The sequence below is a fragment of the Lonchura striata genome, chromosome 18, assembly GCF_046129695.1.
Source record: "Lonchura striata isolate bLonStr1 chromosome 18, bLonStr1.mat, whole genome shotgun sequence".
Classification (NCBI taxonomy): Eukaryota; Metazoa; Chordata; class Aves; order Passeriformes; family Estrildidae; genus Lonchura; species Lonchura striata.
In genome coordinates, this window is record NC_134620.1 from 7,950,889 (window position 1) to 7,968,203 (window position 17,315).

Consider the following 17,315-nt stretch of genomic DNA (forward strand, 5'->3'; position numbering starts at 1 on the left):
CTTACAAACATTTCAGAAATTTGCAATCTTTGTAAAGTTACATAGATTTTATGGTGCAATTGAGAAAGGTTAGTAACTTTCCAAATGGAAAAGCTATCAGCAAGGTCTGTGCTCACAGACATGCTGGCCCTTGAACAGTGATGCAGATGTCTTTCCCCCAGAAATATGCTTGCATATTAAAAAAAACACCCCATGATCTACAGTCCAGGGGTATGCTACAATTCCAGTATATGGCAACAAGTCAAAAATGTTCAGCTTCATTCATTTATAGGATATTTCAATTGCCTCTCATTACCACTGACACAGAGCATTGACCTGAGCTAGGGTTGAATAATCCCCTGCCACAGAAAACTCCTGCTGCAAAAGCCAAAGAATATTTGAGATACCTGATGTAACAAAAAGATAACCAATGGCACATGTATTCTTTCCAGGCATGGTTTATTGAAAACACACCAAACTGTTATCCTACATACCTGGTTTCTAACAAGCATTCTACTTGTCTGCATTATGGAAAGATCCTATCATAATAATAATACATTCTGTCACGGTAATATTTGTTCTATGAAAAGCATAATCCACCTTTTTTTTTTCCCTCTCCATACTTGTAAAATCAAACCATTCTAAGTGTTTCAATTTATAGTACAGTGTAAATACAATGCAAAATCCCACCAGTCTAATCTACAGAGAGAATGTTGAGCAGTTATTACAGAAAACACATTGTTGATTTTTTTTAAATTCTCCTACCATGAAAATTTTAAGGCACATGATAGTTACAAACACATTAGCTACTAATTACCAGTAAGCTTCTTAGTCTAGTTATTTTGTTTTTTTATGAACAGAAAGAACCAGATTGGCAGGCCTTGTAGTATCTGCACTATCTTCCTCCTCACTTCAGATCATCCTACCCTGATGTCAAACTTTTAAACAGAAACAAGTATCTTCCCCTTAAATGCACTAGGTTAGTTACTGTATCCATAAATCAGATTTTTCTCTGTCAAAGATAAGGAAACACCAGCTTTTAGGGGCATCATAAAGAAATTTTGCAAGAAACTACGTCTATATAAACACCTTCAAAAACTCCCCCCAACAGCACAAACCTGCTGGCTGAGGGTATTGGCACATAGTAGGTTTCACTGAGCCAGCAGTCGCTCAGCAGATGAGGCTATAACCACTCTTATGTGCCCATTTGGCTTCTGAAGCTTTGCTTACTTGAGGGTTTGACATGTGCACCTCTCTCACAGGTAGCTGAGCCTATGCTCAACCTTAAGGCAGGTAACAGAAGGTAACTCACCACCTTCAGTCTCATGGAACTGCTCTAGGAGTGAAAACTGCTTTGCCTAGCAGAAGGCTTTGCTGCTAGAAAGCATTACTGAAACTGCTCCTCAGAGCTGGCATGAACTTAGGAAACTGCTTTAACAGACATGCCACCCTGGCTTTCTTCATGTGTCCCTGGAGCAAGTCAGTTCCAAGTCCCCAAGGGCATCTTGGCAACAGGGACCAGATTTGCTTCCCTGATAGAAGCACATTTGGAACCAGAAGGTCTGAGCATGTGAGAACAGATCTGGGATAGGCAGCAGTTATGCCAGAACAGAAGACAAAGAAGATTGGGACCTACAGCTGCCCACGCTGTTCCCTAGGAAGCATTTCAAGCTGACAACACACCTCGAGTTGTATTTATGGCTATACTGCTACTTAAATCCATGACAGAACCAAAATGTCCTACAGCCTTGCCCTTTTGCTCTCCTCCTCGGATTCTACAGACACGCTGACTGACCTGGGAAGCCGTAAAGCACAACTGCTTGCACACTTACTTGATGCTTCTCCAGGGGAGTTGGCACACAGTGTTTTTTCAACTTGCACAGCTCAGTGAAAACACTTGGGAAATATGTGAGCCACCTTCCTGAGAAGAAGGTTCTACAGTAATCACATGCTGTCAGAAGTCTCCCTCTCCCCTGTGTTATCTCAGCTCTGACTGGGCCATCAAATTTCCTCCTCCTCTTTAGCAAGAGTCTTACATCATCACTTCCTTCCTTCACAACCATCCCTCCCACTACAATTTCTGCAGGCAGAAATCCCTTCTATCCCAGCCCCTTGCAGGCAGATTCCCCCGTTTTCACAGTGCAGTCAACAGTAAAAGAGGAGGTCACATACCTGAGCCCTAAAAAGCACTGCCTGCCCTTCAGCAGGAGACTCTAGACCCTACTGCAGCATAAGTCAACACACACTGCCACTTTCCCTTCTTTACATACAGTCCCTGCTGCCAAAATACAACAATTATGGGTTCATATACCCACATTCCAGAACAGCTCAAACAGCCAGTCACACTTGTGTCAACAAGGGGAGAGGCGAGGGCAGGGGTGGGCACACATCCCACCAGTGAGCCCCTGGCCACAGACACAAAGGACATTAAATCACCAGACCCGGTTCAAGGTACGCTGCTTTGGACCTCAGCAGGTGGGCTGATAATACAAGGTGATAATCTCGCATACAACTCATCCCCCAATCTGTTTTCTTTCCTCACCATCCAAACAATAGTTGAGAAGAAAAAACCCCACAGCAATGCTGAGGATGGGTTATTGCTACATACTTGGGAATTAGTTGTCAATGTAAGGCATGGGAAGGGTAGGGGTTTGGTGTATGATTCCCAGGGGAAGCCTTGGCCCATCAGCTTGGTATCCAACTTCCTGACATACCATCCTCTGATTTTCTGCAGCAATAAATCATGTTGTCAGTTCACAACTCTGCTGGGCTGCTGTAACACCCCCAGGAAAACAAAGAACAGTTTGCTACGATGACCTGGGCAGCCACTGCCATCTAACCTGATAGGGACAGTTCAGGGTGCAGTGTAAATACCAAAAAATGTTTTTGGGAGAAGTGAGATGGGGTCTAACTCTGCTTCTCAAATATCCTTAGTGTTTTTAGCCCATTAATTAAACAGATGAATGTAGATTCCAATCCAGATTCTTAAGTGTCCCTGTAGTGTCCCAATAAGAGCCATGGGATATCTAGGATTGGAAGTCATGACCATAATTGGCCCCAGTCACTTCACTTGCTCCTTCCTGTGGTTTTCTCTGTTAACTTCTTGCTGGCTTTGAAATATCTGCACAATAACTAAACCACAAAGTCTTAGCAGAGACTCCTTTCAACAGTCAGGTCTTTATTTTAAGTGAACTTTTTCTCAGACTCCTTTGGTAAATATATGGTTTGAAGTAGATCAGGGACAGACTGACAGCATGGCCCTTCTCTTACACTGTTCTAGTCAGCTACAAAGCAGGTTCCATTGCTAATTACTGAACGTTTTTAAAAAAATCCTTTCATATACAAAAAGAATACACCAAGTACATAACCAAAAGTGATATAAAACTCTTCTGTGTAGCTTGGTTAAAAGGGTCTCCACGTATTGGCAGAACAAGTATGAAAAGAGCACCATTGATATAATATACAGTCAGACGATGTACCTGGTTTCATTGCCACACTTTATGTCTACACAGAGAGACACTGCCCCGACACAGATAGTCACAGGTGCCTCTCTTTGCTTCCCTTGATCCGCTGAGCATCTTTGGCCCAATAGGACTCTCATGCAGGTGAAAAAACAAATCTTTGCTATGTTGATTTGCTCCAAGCAACTTCACCTTCCCCAGGATCCAGAAGTGACACTGCAATGTATGTGGAAGATGAGGGTCAAAAAGGGAGGGTGCGAAACAGCACACGTATCATCCAAATCACTGACAGCTTCTGGCATCAGTCTTTTTCCCTGAATCAACAAATGCTTCCCTCTCCTGCAAACTACTTTACATGGTTTTGTTAACCTATTCTCTGCACAACAATATATATATATAGATATATAGACTTTTTTATTTATTTATATATATGTATTCATGTCAAATTTTTAATATACTTCAAGAAGATACAAAGCTCTTGGTACTTGGCTTTTTTTTTAAGTTTTAAGATTTTTTTTTTACAAAAAATGTAATGGTTACTATTACAGTAATATTTTGGGGAGCTGAGATTGTTGGATACTTCCCCTTTTTAGTTACAAAAGGAACGGCAGGCACTGAAAACCGCAAATGATGTTTGCTAGACTCAAAATGTGCTTTCCAGTCACACCGTTATTAGGAGCTTGTTTAAAAGTAAATGTGGCAATCAAAGAACAGTGGCAACCAAGTAAAATCAGCAAAAGTCCTCTCATGCTGATACTGAGACATTTGCTTCCTATTCTCATCTGCTGCCCTCCCTTGACCAATGCCTGGAGAAAATCAGTGATCTGAAATCATTTTGTTCCTGGCATTTCCAGATACCACATTTGCAGAGTACGTTCTCTTGAGGTAAACATTCCCCTACAGAAGGCAGGCCTTGGCATCCTGGAGGAGAGCTGCTGCACACGGGTGATTTTCACACCACAAGAAATATGCAATCTCAAAACAAAAGCAAAGGAACGCAGAAACCTTGACAATGATTTTAGAATGCCAAACCAGCTCCCTTTGTGGCATTTTTCATTAGCATCTATAACCCAAAGCAAACATGGATCCAACATTGAAAAATTTACCATCAAACGTAAGTGACAGACCCATCTCAAATTTATAGTGTGTTCAAAATGAAACATCCCACAAAAAGCTATTTCCTTCAATGTCTTAACAGCTATGGCAAAAGTAGTTCATCATCAATGCAACAATGATACATTTAACATGTAAAAGCTTCTTATTGCAATCTTTGAGAACATGAAAATAAAAAGCCAGCCAACTCCATTTCCCAGCACATATTTCTGAACCAGGGACACTGAAACCTTCCATAAACTGCTTTTCATTATGTAGAAATAAAAACAGCGACATTACAGAATTCAAAAGGCAGAAGTATTGTACACCAGATTATAATGATAATATAGCACTGTGATTGATATAGCTTACTCTAAAAGCAGATTATACAGCTTGCATCAATTTTGTCATCCACTCTCCAGTTAATTTAACTAGCGTTCAACAGTTTTTGTTCTGCATTTTCTCCCTTCATTGAAATCAAATAAACCCACTCAACATTCCCGCACCTTCTGTGGGAATAATAAAGAAAACTGAAACATTTCTCAGAAAACCTTCAAAAATGTTGAGTCACAGTTCAAAAGAAATCCCCCAAACAAAAACCAAAACAATGAACCCCAAACCACGAAAGTGCTATTCTCCTCATGGCTACACCTACGGTATCATTTCAAATACCCCGCAGTTCCTCTCTCGCTCTGAAGCTCTGCATGATGTGCGCTTCTCCAACTTGGCACCATCCACACGTAAGAGTCACCTAAGAATGCAGCCAGCTACATGGAAGCTTGGATTCTCTTTTCTTGCTTTTCTTCTTGCAGGAGTGGGAGGGAGGGAGGGGGAGGTGGTGGCTGTTTCTGGTGGGAATGTCAGGGAGTTAAGCAGCAGAGTGTCTCGCTGTAAGGCATCGTGCTCCGGGCGATGGCACTCGGGTGGGTTCGCTCCCCACGCCCTCCTGGGACCTGCAGCCCTCCCAGTCTGAATGGCAGTGGTGACTGATGAGATCCTCTGGGTCGATTCAATGTTTGTTTCTCCCCCCTCAATTAAAGAAAATGTGGTTGGACTTTAGCCCTGCAAAATAAAGTCAGAACTGATTAGTACCAGTCATTAGCACGGCCCTGGTGATCTCCATCACCTTGTGGTAGGACAGTGACTAAAAATGTCAACCTATGCCAACACATGGGTTCCTTGAAGGGCATGTCTGGGAGAAAACAACTCCAAAGAGAGACAGACTTCATTTTTCAAAGTCAGGACCCCACCTGTAGGACTCCGCTGCTCAGAGCAGAGTGCAGGAGTGAGGCAGGCACCACAGGCACACTGATGCTAGTCCTGTGCCTGAGCCACCATGGCTGATCACGCAGTGCTGAGAGCCAAGGGAGGCCAGTGGTGCCAGGATCTGCTCTGGGACAGCTCAGAATGCTGAAAGCCTCCTCTGGGCAGGTGCTTCCAACCAGAAACAGAAACCATCTGCTAACACCTTGCATCTCTACTACACTGAAAGGAAGGAGAGGAAAAATTATCAAGCACCCCTACCCAAAAATATACAGGAGTTTTCTCTCCCACTAATGAAAGGGATTTCCATGTAGAATTACGGGGTTTGGAATTTGGAAGTTCATGGTTTGGAATTTGGGCCTTTAAAGTCTCTTGCCCACTCTGATGGGAAAGCTGCTCAGTGCCTTCATGACAGTCACTGAAATTTTCCTTTAGTCATAGCCAGGGGCACAACACCTGCTGTTCCAAACACAGCATCCTCTGACAGTGCCAGAAGGTATCACCGGGGTAACTCAAGCAAGACAGCAGGACACAGATTAGCAGTGGCAGGAGCGAAGAAAGGCCGGTGACATTACTGAGGAACTTGGCACATGGCAAAGGCGGACAACTAGAACACAACAAAAAGGCATCTTTCTTTAGTGACACACAATAATGAAAAAAATAAAAGTGGGAGTTGGGGGTCACTGTTTATTGTGCACCAATATAATTTCTCCTTGCAAAATAACTTGTGTACAGTCAGCAGCTTTCCTGCTGTAATTCGTGGGAACCTTAGGGAACATCCAAAAATAGTCAAGGGAATGTTTTTTCTTGAGTCTCAGGCTAATCCTTATAATGAGCATTGAGGGAGAAAAATGGTTGGAAGCAGGAACACACTACTCAAATTCATTCCCATGGCCTAACAGCAGAAATATTTCACATTTCAGCTGACAACTAATCATTCACAATATTAATTTTCTGCCTTGTTATTTGACAGGTTATTTTTAATCAAACAGTGGTGTTTGATTGCATTCCATTAAAGATACACTGAATAGTATAAACACCACTTTTTCTTCCAAATGCGCTTTCATCTATTTGTAAGTTAGCAGTTAGATTTGAAGAGATCCCACAGCTACACAGATCATGCACAAGAGAAAGTTATTCACTAGCCCAAATTACCATTAAAAGGACCTACCATGCATGCAAATTAGACCCAGGAGTCAACAGGCTGGGGTTTAATGTCACGGGCATCCACCAGATTCACCGAAGCCCTGTTACTCCTGTTAATGTTTTTCCTATTTGTGTCATTCTGCAGCACAGGGTGAGGAGTTAAAGCAAAACAGAGCGGATTAATCAAACAAAACCACCAAACAAGTCAGCTTAAAGTAGCACAAGGGAAAATTAGTGGTAGAGGAAGAAACAAAATCAGCAAAGGCACAATACTGACAAAAGCATCTGCAACAACCAGAAGGCCACAGTTCCCTGGATTCCCAGCCTCCCTTGAGCTTTCAGACAGCTCACGAGCCACAACCCCCACAGCCACATTTCTGTGTAGAATAGCCTGGATTCTGGCTAACCCCAGGTGCTCAGAACCAAGAGGCAGCACAGGCTACGAGTCACACACTATTGAGGTGAAATGCTTTTTCTCTCCTTCTCTAAAAGCAAAGCAGCCACTTGCTGAACTCTGGCTTCACTTCAGTCATACACTGAAGTTAGGGCTGTTTGATGTGATTTAAGGGTTGCATTGGACCACTTTAATGAATTTTGAGTAGAAAAAATAACAAATATTTGGTAATTTTCCCTCTTATCCTATTTTCATTAAAAAGACATTTTTTGCCAAGTTCCTATTGATCAACATTCTTAAATAATTTACTGCATCCATTCCTGCTGCATCCTTGCAAAAAATGTACTAGAACTGTGATGAGGGAACTCAGAAGTTTATTTGACTGATACTAGCTCAAGCAGGACCATCTCTTGCCAGTTGGAGGAGAGGGACACATAGTAGTACTTCAGTAATCAGCTTAAAAAAAGTCCAGGCAGATTGAAGCCACTCTCTGGGGTGTACCTTCTTGGAAAGGTGGAACACAGCAGGAGAAGCCTGACTAGGCAAGTTAAAACAGACAAGTTGGTGCAGTCTTCCTGGTCTATCATTTATGGAAGTATTTTTATCCAAATCTTGTTTTTTTTATTTCCCTGTTCAATGATGGTGGGTTTGCCTTTCAGCTGACTGAATTTTAACTGTTTCTCCTCAACATGAATCACCTGGATTTTCTGGTATTAGCAACACTGTACTGAAGGTTATTAAGGACAGCCTTCTGCAGACTAGCAATAGTGGCTCCTACCACTGACTCTTATTTCAATGAATCCTCATTTTCCTTCTTGAAATTACTCCCTCAGGGGAAAACCCAAGCTTGTGTTAAGGCCAGGGAGAACTGGTGGCCACAGCATTAACAGAGTTTTTACTCTGAAAAGAACAGAAGTGCAACAGAAATTACATAGAGCCTACTGAGCCACACTTGCACACAGCTCATAATACAAAAAGCCTCATAAACTAAGAATTATTTTTAATTAGGAAGTAGTCTAAATTTGTATTTAGAAGACACACATAACTGCATGTCTCTTTGCTCTCCACCTCCCTGGCCCACAGCCACAGTCCACCATCATCAGGACTGTGAATAAATGTTGTAGAAATGAGTACTATTCATCACACTGCTGGACATGGACACACAAGATCACACCTATTTCTCATGGTGAAGACAATAAAGCAGCATGACAATCTGAAGAGACTTGTCAGAACAAAGTCTGAGCACAGTTACACAGATCAGGGCCAGGGAATGCTGCCTGGACAAGGGCAAGAGAACAGACACTTCCCATCTTTACAACCTCATCCATTTACAAGAGTATAGCAACTACTGCACTTGCTCCTGCACTGGAAAGCAACATTTTGTTTTTATTTCCAGTTAGCCAAGTGCTAAATTAAAAAATAATGTCTTCATGTGAACTAAAAAAAGGTCCTTTATACAGCCCCCTGGTGAGTGACTATGCTGTATTTGTGGCTGAGGACACTGGACTCCTTTCTTCCCAAGGCACTAACTAGCACTCAGCAGTAAGAGGGAGCTCACTTTCAAAGGCTCCTTCTCAGAAGCATCTCCTGTGTTATCACTGGTCTTGTACTTGCGCTCCTTGTCTCGGTGGTCGATGGTGGAATATCCATCTGAGGAGAAAACACAACAGTCAGGCATGAAGCAAAAACAAGAGCAGAAACAGAGCTGATGCAAGCAGAATTCTTCAGCAAAGGAAGAACCAAAAAAACCACCACAACCCAAAGATGCTGGCAGCCTGCTTCTCATGTGCTCCAGCTCCGAAATTTCATTTTTACTAGCTAAAAACAAACAGAGAAACCTTCTTTTTATAGCACTGCCAGATGCTGGCACTCATTAGCAAGCAGCACTGTTTTCATCCCAGTCTGCTGCACTTTTTAGTGTGCCCAAGGAAAGGAGCAAGTTGTCATCTCATGCCCTGTGGCTAATGAGCTCCAAATTCAGCCCAAATCCTGTGTTCCTTGCTTAGTAGCCTGATTAATTGGCTGTGTTCATTCTCTGAATGCTCTGCAGCCTGTTCCCACTTTTCCTGAGCCTGACTACTAGCAGGATTTGACAATAATCTGGAAGAGTCCCCATCAGAGCACTGAGAAAAAGGGCCTGTCGAGTTGGAAGAAATCTCAATGCAAACCCTGCTGTGCTTGGGCTGTCTTTCATTAAGAAGCAGCACCTGTTGGTGCTTTTCCTCCTGACAACTAAGGAACAGCATGAAAGTATGATGAACACAAGGAAGAAAACTGTGAGAGTGTTTTATAAAGAAATAGCTATAATTCTTCAGAACCTTTGCTTTGAATCATTGTCAGACAATGCAAAACTTAATTTATTTTTGTGATGCATCAAATTTCCCCCATTATCAGTGACAAATAGATCCTTGCCTGCTCTGCTTTGACAGCATTGTAATCTGGAGTAAATGAGACCCGAATTTATACCTCCCTGTAGGCTTTTGTTTTCCCCTATGTAATTGAGGGATCATTAATGTTTTCTTGTCCTGAAAAACTGTATTTTTAGAATGCCATGAAAAGTTTTACATAAACTGTCAAAATGCCTCTCTCTTGGTTTATTACTTGCCTTGTTACAGGCTATTAAGTAAAAGTGAGTGATGTATTTGTGGGCTTCTCGTGGCACTGTTTGCCCACATGACAACTGCACACAGTGCCAGGTCAGACTCAGAAAAACTGCAGTGTTCTGTGTGCCTGAAACCCAAGTGCACACAGACCAGCAAACAAGCACCTGAGGCAGGATGTATTTTTGACATCAAGGGCAGTAAGAGATGATTTAACCACGCTGACCAAAAATAACTAAAAAATTCTGGAGTTATACATATAGTTCACAGATCATAATGCATAATTTGCTACACAGCACTTAACTTACAATGAGTTGTTGACAATCAAGATGCCTGACATTCTTATGAATTCCTTTTAAACAAAAAAAAGTAAAAAACCCGCTGCACCCAGCTACCCAGTCAGCACTTGTGGAGAATGCACGACTGATAATTCTCTTCCAAATGACAGGCACGAACACTGCTAGTAGGCTATGTCCTAATCTACAGATTCATAATTTAGTTAGGACAAAATCTTCACAAATGTATGTGTTGAGTGATGGAAAAACAGAAAATCCAACTTGCAGCAACTGGGTGGTAGCTTTTTACAATCTCATGGTAACTGTACTCGCAAGGATGTAATGGATCACTTTGCATTTTTGTAGTGTCATCATTACAGATGATTGACAAACACTTCTGAAAGGAATTGTCAAGACACAATGGAAACCTTTAAATTACTCCAGAAAGCAACAGCCACTAAGTGAAGGATGGCAGCTGTGATACTTCCCAGGGAGCAAGATCATTAGTAAACTCTAATCATAAAAAATAAAAAACCAAAACATATTTTTAATACTACAAAAAAATTAAAACTCCCACTCTTAGCCAGGACACATCAGCAAGAGGAAAATCCCAGTTTTGCACCAGCAGTAATCTGACAACAAAGAACACTCAAGAACTTTGCTCTTTGCATCTGAACTCCAGCATATTTTGCATTTTGTCCTGTGGGCCCCTGGCCTGCACACAGACCTGCAGGACACGTGTCCAAAACCCACACACTGTGCTATGCCTCTGTCAAGATAAGCAGCAGCAGAGATAGGAAGTTCATGATTTGATAAAATGAAATGAGAAATATCTTGAAAGAGGCGAAGTAATACCTCACTGCCCTGAGAACCATGGCTCTGCAAGAAGTTAGAAATACTGCTTCTCCCATGTTTCAGATTCAATTAGAATTAATTGCTTCTGTGGCATAAAGATCTATACATATATTGCTGCTCCAAGGTGGAATTATTTTGACTTAATACAATCCCTTGTATAGCCAAAAGTTACTTTGGAATTTTGTCAACAGAGGAATGCCCCATCCTTGGCTTGTTTACTCTTCTCTCTCAGCATCCTGCTTGCTGCTGTCTCTATTGCTTCTCTATCTCCCCCCCCTCACTCTACAGCAACATTTTTATGTAATTACAGATTACAGGACCAAATACATGCCTGCCAGTGTCAGTCCATCTGTGCCCTCACACAGCTCTCAACTTAAAAAAGATCAAACCTCTAAACCCATCAAAAAACAGGAGGAGAAAGGAAAAGTCATGCCTGAAGACGGGCATGGAGGACAATGGCATTTGAACTCTGTGTCTCTGGTCTGAACAATTTCACCTCCCAAGCACTCCTGAGTGCCTGCAGGTTAACTAAGGCACACACAGAGCTCTGGAGGACTTGGCACACGCTGGAGATCACTGTTCTGCTGCCCCTGCAGACAGCTCTGGGGCAGGGCCCCAGGCACACGGTGACAGTGGCACTGCTGCTCTCCAGCCTGCCTGGAGCTGGGGATGCCTGACAGACTGATCATCCCATGGTGAATTCTAATATGGGGTTTCTTCATCTCCCAGCACATCCACACCCTACCCAGGCTGTTCCATGCCCCACACAGCAGGGGTCTGACTGCTGCTAGCTGATGGGGAACGTATCCTGCTGCCTCCCCAATGACAGCAGAGTGATTTCCTCTGTTGAGAAGGATGACCCCTACACCATTAGGAAAGAAGCTGAAACAGCAACAGCAGCTTTCTTTTTGTGATCTTGAAGCAGAGCCAATGTGGGTCAATAGGAAAAGCCCTGGCACCAGGACAGTCCAAACACTGGTGAGAAAAGCCCACAGAGGAGGGGCAGAAGGTGGGGATGCTCTGGAACCATCAGTCTCGTATGTATGTACTCTGCAGGGGATGAACATTGGGCTGGAAGGACCAAGTTCATTCCAGAGAGGAAAAAGAACAAAAATTCCAGAACACAAAAGTCCATTATGAAGTCAAAATCTGAAAATATAGTCTAGAGCAGCCTTCTCAGATTAATATGCCCAAAAGAGAAAAAACATGCAGCATTTGGAAGATCCTGAAGAAAAGAGATGAAATGCTGTTATTCCAGTTCCCTGGAATTAAGGATAGTAAACTGGATAAATTAAGTTAGTCTCTTTTCAGCTGACCTCTGAAATAGCACGAAGTCATAGTCATATTGGAAGTAAAAAGCACTCAAAAGCTGGGATCAGGAAAACTTGACAGATCTCATCTTCTAAATCTGATAAAAAGACTGGAGAACAGCATGGCCTAGAGAATCTGCCTGATGCTGTACATATGCTGTAAATTTGCATTTTGTTTTGTACTCAGGGCTGTACCAGTAACTCCTGAGAGCATAAGGCAGCAATTAATACTGAGACTATAAACAAGCAGCACTGCCCATTCTGCAGCACCTGCCAGCACACAGCTATTCCTGCCAGGCAATCCTCTCTGAAGAGATTTCCTTCCATTGTGAGAACAAATGTTTCAGTGTTCCCTAAGGCAAAATACATATGGACAGTTGATTCAAGGCAGGTGGCATCTCATTTTTCCAAGAATACAAAAGGTAATAGATACCTGTTCTTTTACTTTCTGAACATGCTTGGCTTTTTCTTGGCTCTAAGTTTCTATTTTATTCAGTCACAGTCACTAATAGCAGTGTACCAAACTGTTTGCTCTGGAGGCATTCATATAGGTGCATTTAAATAGGTGCAAATTCTCAAGAGACCACACAGCACCTTTATCTACCTTGGTAAAGGAAAAAAAAAACTCTAAAAAGTTTAACACTACAGAGCTTATCAGTCTCAAAAGCATCACTGACAGTCAGTGGCTCTTCTTAGTCTACAGGAAAAGCCAGGCTCATTTAGATACAGGTAAATGGAAAGTAGAATCATGAATATCACACACTAACCTATTTTTGATTTTACCTACAAAAACAAAGGCAGAACAGATTTAAACACAAGCAGTACATGGAAGTAGATTTTCAACTCTTTCTGAATCCCAGAGACTTCCAGATCTGTAATAGGGAATGCAGCTGCCTCAGGACCAAAGAGCAGAATGAAAGCTGGGTCAGTGTACCTCCATTATAAGCATAAAGTAGTGGGGGAGATTGGTGTGCACACTCCACATGTATACAAAGAAAAAAAAAAGATGACAACCAATATTTGTGAGGTAATGTTCTGTTTTAAATGTCAGCTTTATCCATCTGAAATAATATCTCCTAGAGAAATAGTTGAACTTTCCTGTGAGTGACACTGTGCTCTATTGGAACAGACAGAGAATTTGATCTATGACTGAATTTACCTGGGCCAAGTTCATCCATAGGTATCATATCACGACTCCCAGACTTCTCATTATCTAGAAAACAGAAGCATTGGAACAACCTGAGGTACATTTGCTTTTCTCAAAATCTGGTAGTTTTGAATTAGTCACAAAACCAGAGAGGTCGATAAAGTACTGAATGCAGAGATGATTGTAAAAAAAATTCCCAAACTATTCAATTGTTATCCATTCAGAAAGGGAAGTCTGAATTAAATTCTCCAGATAGCACGTGTAATCCATGTGTTTTCTGCTTTGGCACTGTAATACAGGGCTTTCTCTCTCCAACACTAACTACAGTTCTTCTCTGGACTAACTACCATGATTAACAAGCTTCTCTTTGGTCTCTCCAGAATAAAAGAGCAGGAAAATAACTAAGGGTGCAGCTTCTCATGGCACATCAACCAATCCAGCAGCCTGCCGAGCCAACAGAAAACTAATCCACAATGAAAATAAGTTTTTTGTCACATCAGCAAGCTGACCCAAATCATTCTCTGTCTGCATAATGTGCCAAGGAAGGTGGAAACAGGCAGGGCAGTGTGGGGCTGTTGTTTCTGCAGTAACATCAGAGAAAGTGCACCAGGCAAATCCTGCTCTTACCAACCAGAGCCAAGCTCAGAGACACAGCAATCATGGTGAAATCAAAGCTGGTGCTACACTAGTGTGGCTGTGCCTCATGAAAAAGCACAGACAGGATTAGATGGAGCTTGAATAAGCTCATATGCAATAAAAAAGCCCTGCATGGTAGAGGAAGAGGCTGTGCCAAAATGGGCACATTTATTTAAAAAAGAAAAAGACCCCAGTAAAGAGTAGGGGTAAGGTTAACCCCACCTGCAGGAAGATTTAACTGATAACATTGCATCCAAGTTGAGAAAACAGTATCAGTAGTGTACATTTGTAGGGGAAGAAATTCTATCCATCTCCAGGTAATAGGGAGTGATTATTTTGAAACTGTGGGGTAAAAATCACATATGAATAATACACTTTTACTCCCTTGTGCTGTAACACAGTCACAGCAAATCCAGAAACCCAGTAAAGCACTATATGACAAGTGATAAAGATAAGAACTGACCTTGACTTTTATCCACCAGAGGCAAAGTGCTGTCGTCATAGCCAGACCTGCCAGCAGTACCTTTGGAGCCCTTTGGAGCTGCAGAAACAGACTACAAGACAAAAACCACACAAACACCACACAATATTGCTACTCATGGAAACGGAACAATAAAAATAAATGAACCAAGAGCACAGAGAGAGATTATGGAATGTGCTTAAGCTGCCCTTCTGTTGATAATATGGAACTGGAGTACTTTTTATTTTCACATAGATTTGATGGAGGAGTTTTCTCCCTGTTTTCTCAATGGCAGCACTGTTGCCCTGTGAAAGGAGCAGAAGCCTTCCACAAGGAAAGGGGAGGAGGCTGCATGTCAAGCAGAGGTGGCTGCCCTAGGCTGCTGTACAGAACATTTCAAAGGAGACACAACTAAGACAAGACATGCTAACATGCTAATTCCTCCACCAGTAAATCGGGGCATTTGTGCTGTACAGGATGGCAAACTCCCCTAAAGAGCTACATTCCACAGACCACAGCAGAGCCCAGCCAGCAACTCTATGCAGGCTGCTGTGACTGAGTAGGAGACAATCCACTGTGCTCTGACCTGGAAGAACAGAAGTGAAAACGAAGCTCCACAGACTGCAAGACTGGCCTAAGTACGGACATCTCCACTCAGGCATTTCCAGAACTTGTTCAAGATCTTTACCTGAAAGTGTGACTTGTTCCATCCATCCTTCTGAAGGGCGTTTCGTAGTTCTTTATAGCTCCAGATCATCTGAAGAATGTGAGATGCTGCTTTTGTTTCTCTGGGAGACTGGCTGATTTGCAAGATAAAATTACAGTTTAAGTATCAAGCAATGTCCGACTATTTGTATGTTAATACCTAATATGCCACACAGCTATTATTTCAACCTATAAGTAATGGGATATATGTGAAATCATTCAGTGATTCTTCTCAATATCTACAGCTATTTTCTGACAAAAACCAGGAATCGAAATGTTATGAATTTTGCACATTTCTGTGTTTTCACATGTATTGCTGGACAAGCACTGTCAGGTCAGGTCAGAGGCCATGGTGACACTTCTGTCTTGTAGCTGTCATTAAAAAGAACAGATAGATTCCATTCTGCTTGGATTTATACAGGGAAAAAAAAAACCCAACCAAAAATATGTTCTAAGTCACTTTTCAAACCTTTATCCCAATGTGTATTTATTCCTCACAATTCAGTGGAGCTGCTCCCATGGTTTAAAATACCTTACACAGTAATTTCCGTCAGCAAAAAAAGTAAGCTGTTTTTAAATTGAAAATGGAATTTTATCTATTCCTTACTAAGTCAGTACATAGACACCTTTTATAACATAAAACAGGCCTAGATTTTTCGTGGCTCTCATATTTTATAATAATACAACCCAAGAAGGCTGCTTCAGCCACTCTCCCAGAAGTTTGCAGCAAACACACCTACAACATCTAACTACATGAACCACACAAAACCAAGTTTCCTCTATAGCAGTCAGAACAGATTTTTTAAATGGAAGAAAATTTGTCACTTCAAATTACCACCATCAGCCCTTTGGCCAGAACAATTACCACACATCATTAACCATTTCACTTGAAAGAAACAGATTTCATCACTGGCATTCCAGCAGTGGAACACTACCACAGAAAAAAGGCCTTCCAAACTAAAACCAAACATCATGGTTTCACTGCAAATGCTGCCTGGTAAATGTATGTATGGTACTAAGATGACTCTGACAAGGAGAGAGCATGTCTTAACACGACTGGAGTGACTTATCAATTAACCTTTTTCATCAAGTACCTTTTAGAGCTGCTGGCTGTTTTTACTTTGTTATATTAACTGTTGAAATTACAGCTCTGAAAGGTTGGCATGCTCCAATACTTTCACAAAGCAAAAGCTGCTGTTCATAGTGACATCTTCATGTTTGCAAGGAGTTCTCATGCATTTTGCTTTCAACTGTCACTTACCTTGACTTGCTGATAGCTACCAGCTTCTGAATGCCCTGTGTCTGGATCAGAGACCTTGCATTTTCTGAGCTGTCAGTAATGATTTCATGGATGGTATTCAACACTGCAACCACTGTGTCCTCTTCCAGGTTTTTTGCAGATCTCTGCTGCCTGCTGGGCAAATTTCTTACCAGCTCACCCATGGCATAACTACCTAGATAAGGGGAAGAGATACCATTAGGGAGCCATAATAATAACTTTAGCTCCCCAGCCTGAATAATAGAAGTCAATGGTATTTGCTATATCAAAAAAACCCATTATAATGCATGTGTTTTAAACCACAAGACTGTAACTTCACAGGGTATTTATCATTCATTCATTATTTCAAGGCGATTGACAGCTGATAAAGCTAAGATTAAGTCCTTCATCATGGATTCTGAAAGGTATTGAGGAGAGAAAAAAGGCATTTTTACTGAGAATTTTACAGCCAACATCTATCATATTTTGCAAAGCCTGAGGCAAGAAAGCATCCAGTAGCTGCTAATGCCAGGTATTCATGCTAATACACGCACATGGTTTACTCAACTTAGCCTTGTAATAGGCCTTCTGGGGCAAGGTGTGCAGCCATACATTTATTAACCTTCTCCAACAAAGGTAAGAAAGTGTTCCCTCCTGGGTTCAGTTAGCCTTCTCCATGTATAGTAGTTGAGAAAAAACAGGGAATCTGGACTTTAGCATTCCCAGGTATCCAT

General features: G+C 41.8%; 1 protein-coding gene across 15 annotated transcripts in view; it reads right to left on the reverse strand.

Moving 5' to 3' along the window:
* Positions 1-421: 421 nt before the first annotated feature.
* ARVCF (ARVCF delta catenin family member) overlaps positions 422-17,315 on the reverse strand; it is a 248,924-nt gene continuing 232,030 nt past the window's right edge. For 13 of the 15 annotated variants that reach the window (XM_021544511.3, XM_021544512.3, XM_021544513.3 and 10 more), the window contains 7 exons: positions 16,585-16,777; positions 15,307-15,418; positions 14,622-14,712; positions 13,535-13,588; positions 8,894-8,985; positions 6,967-7,080; positions 422-5,594 (listed from right to left, as the gene is read on the reverse strand). In XM_021544511.3, coding sequence (XP_021400186.2) covers positions 6,979-7,080; positions 8,894-8,985; positions 13,535-13,588; positions 14,622-14,712; positions 15,307-15,418; positions 16,585-16,777 — 644 coding nt within the window. In that variant the 3' untranslated portion in view covers positions 422-5,594; positions 6,967-6,978. The other 2 variants (XM_021544510.2, XM_021544517.3) reach the window with 2 other exon arrangements.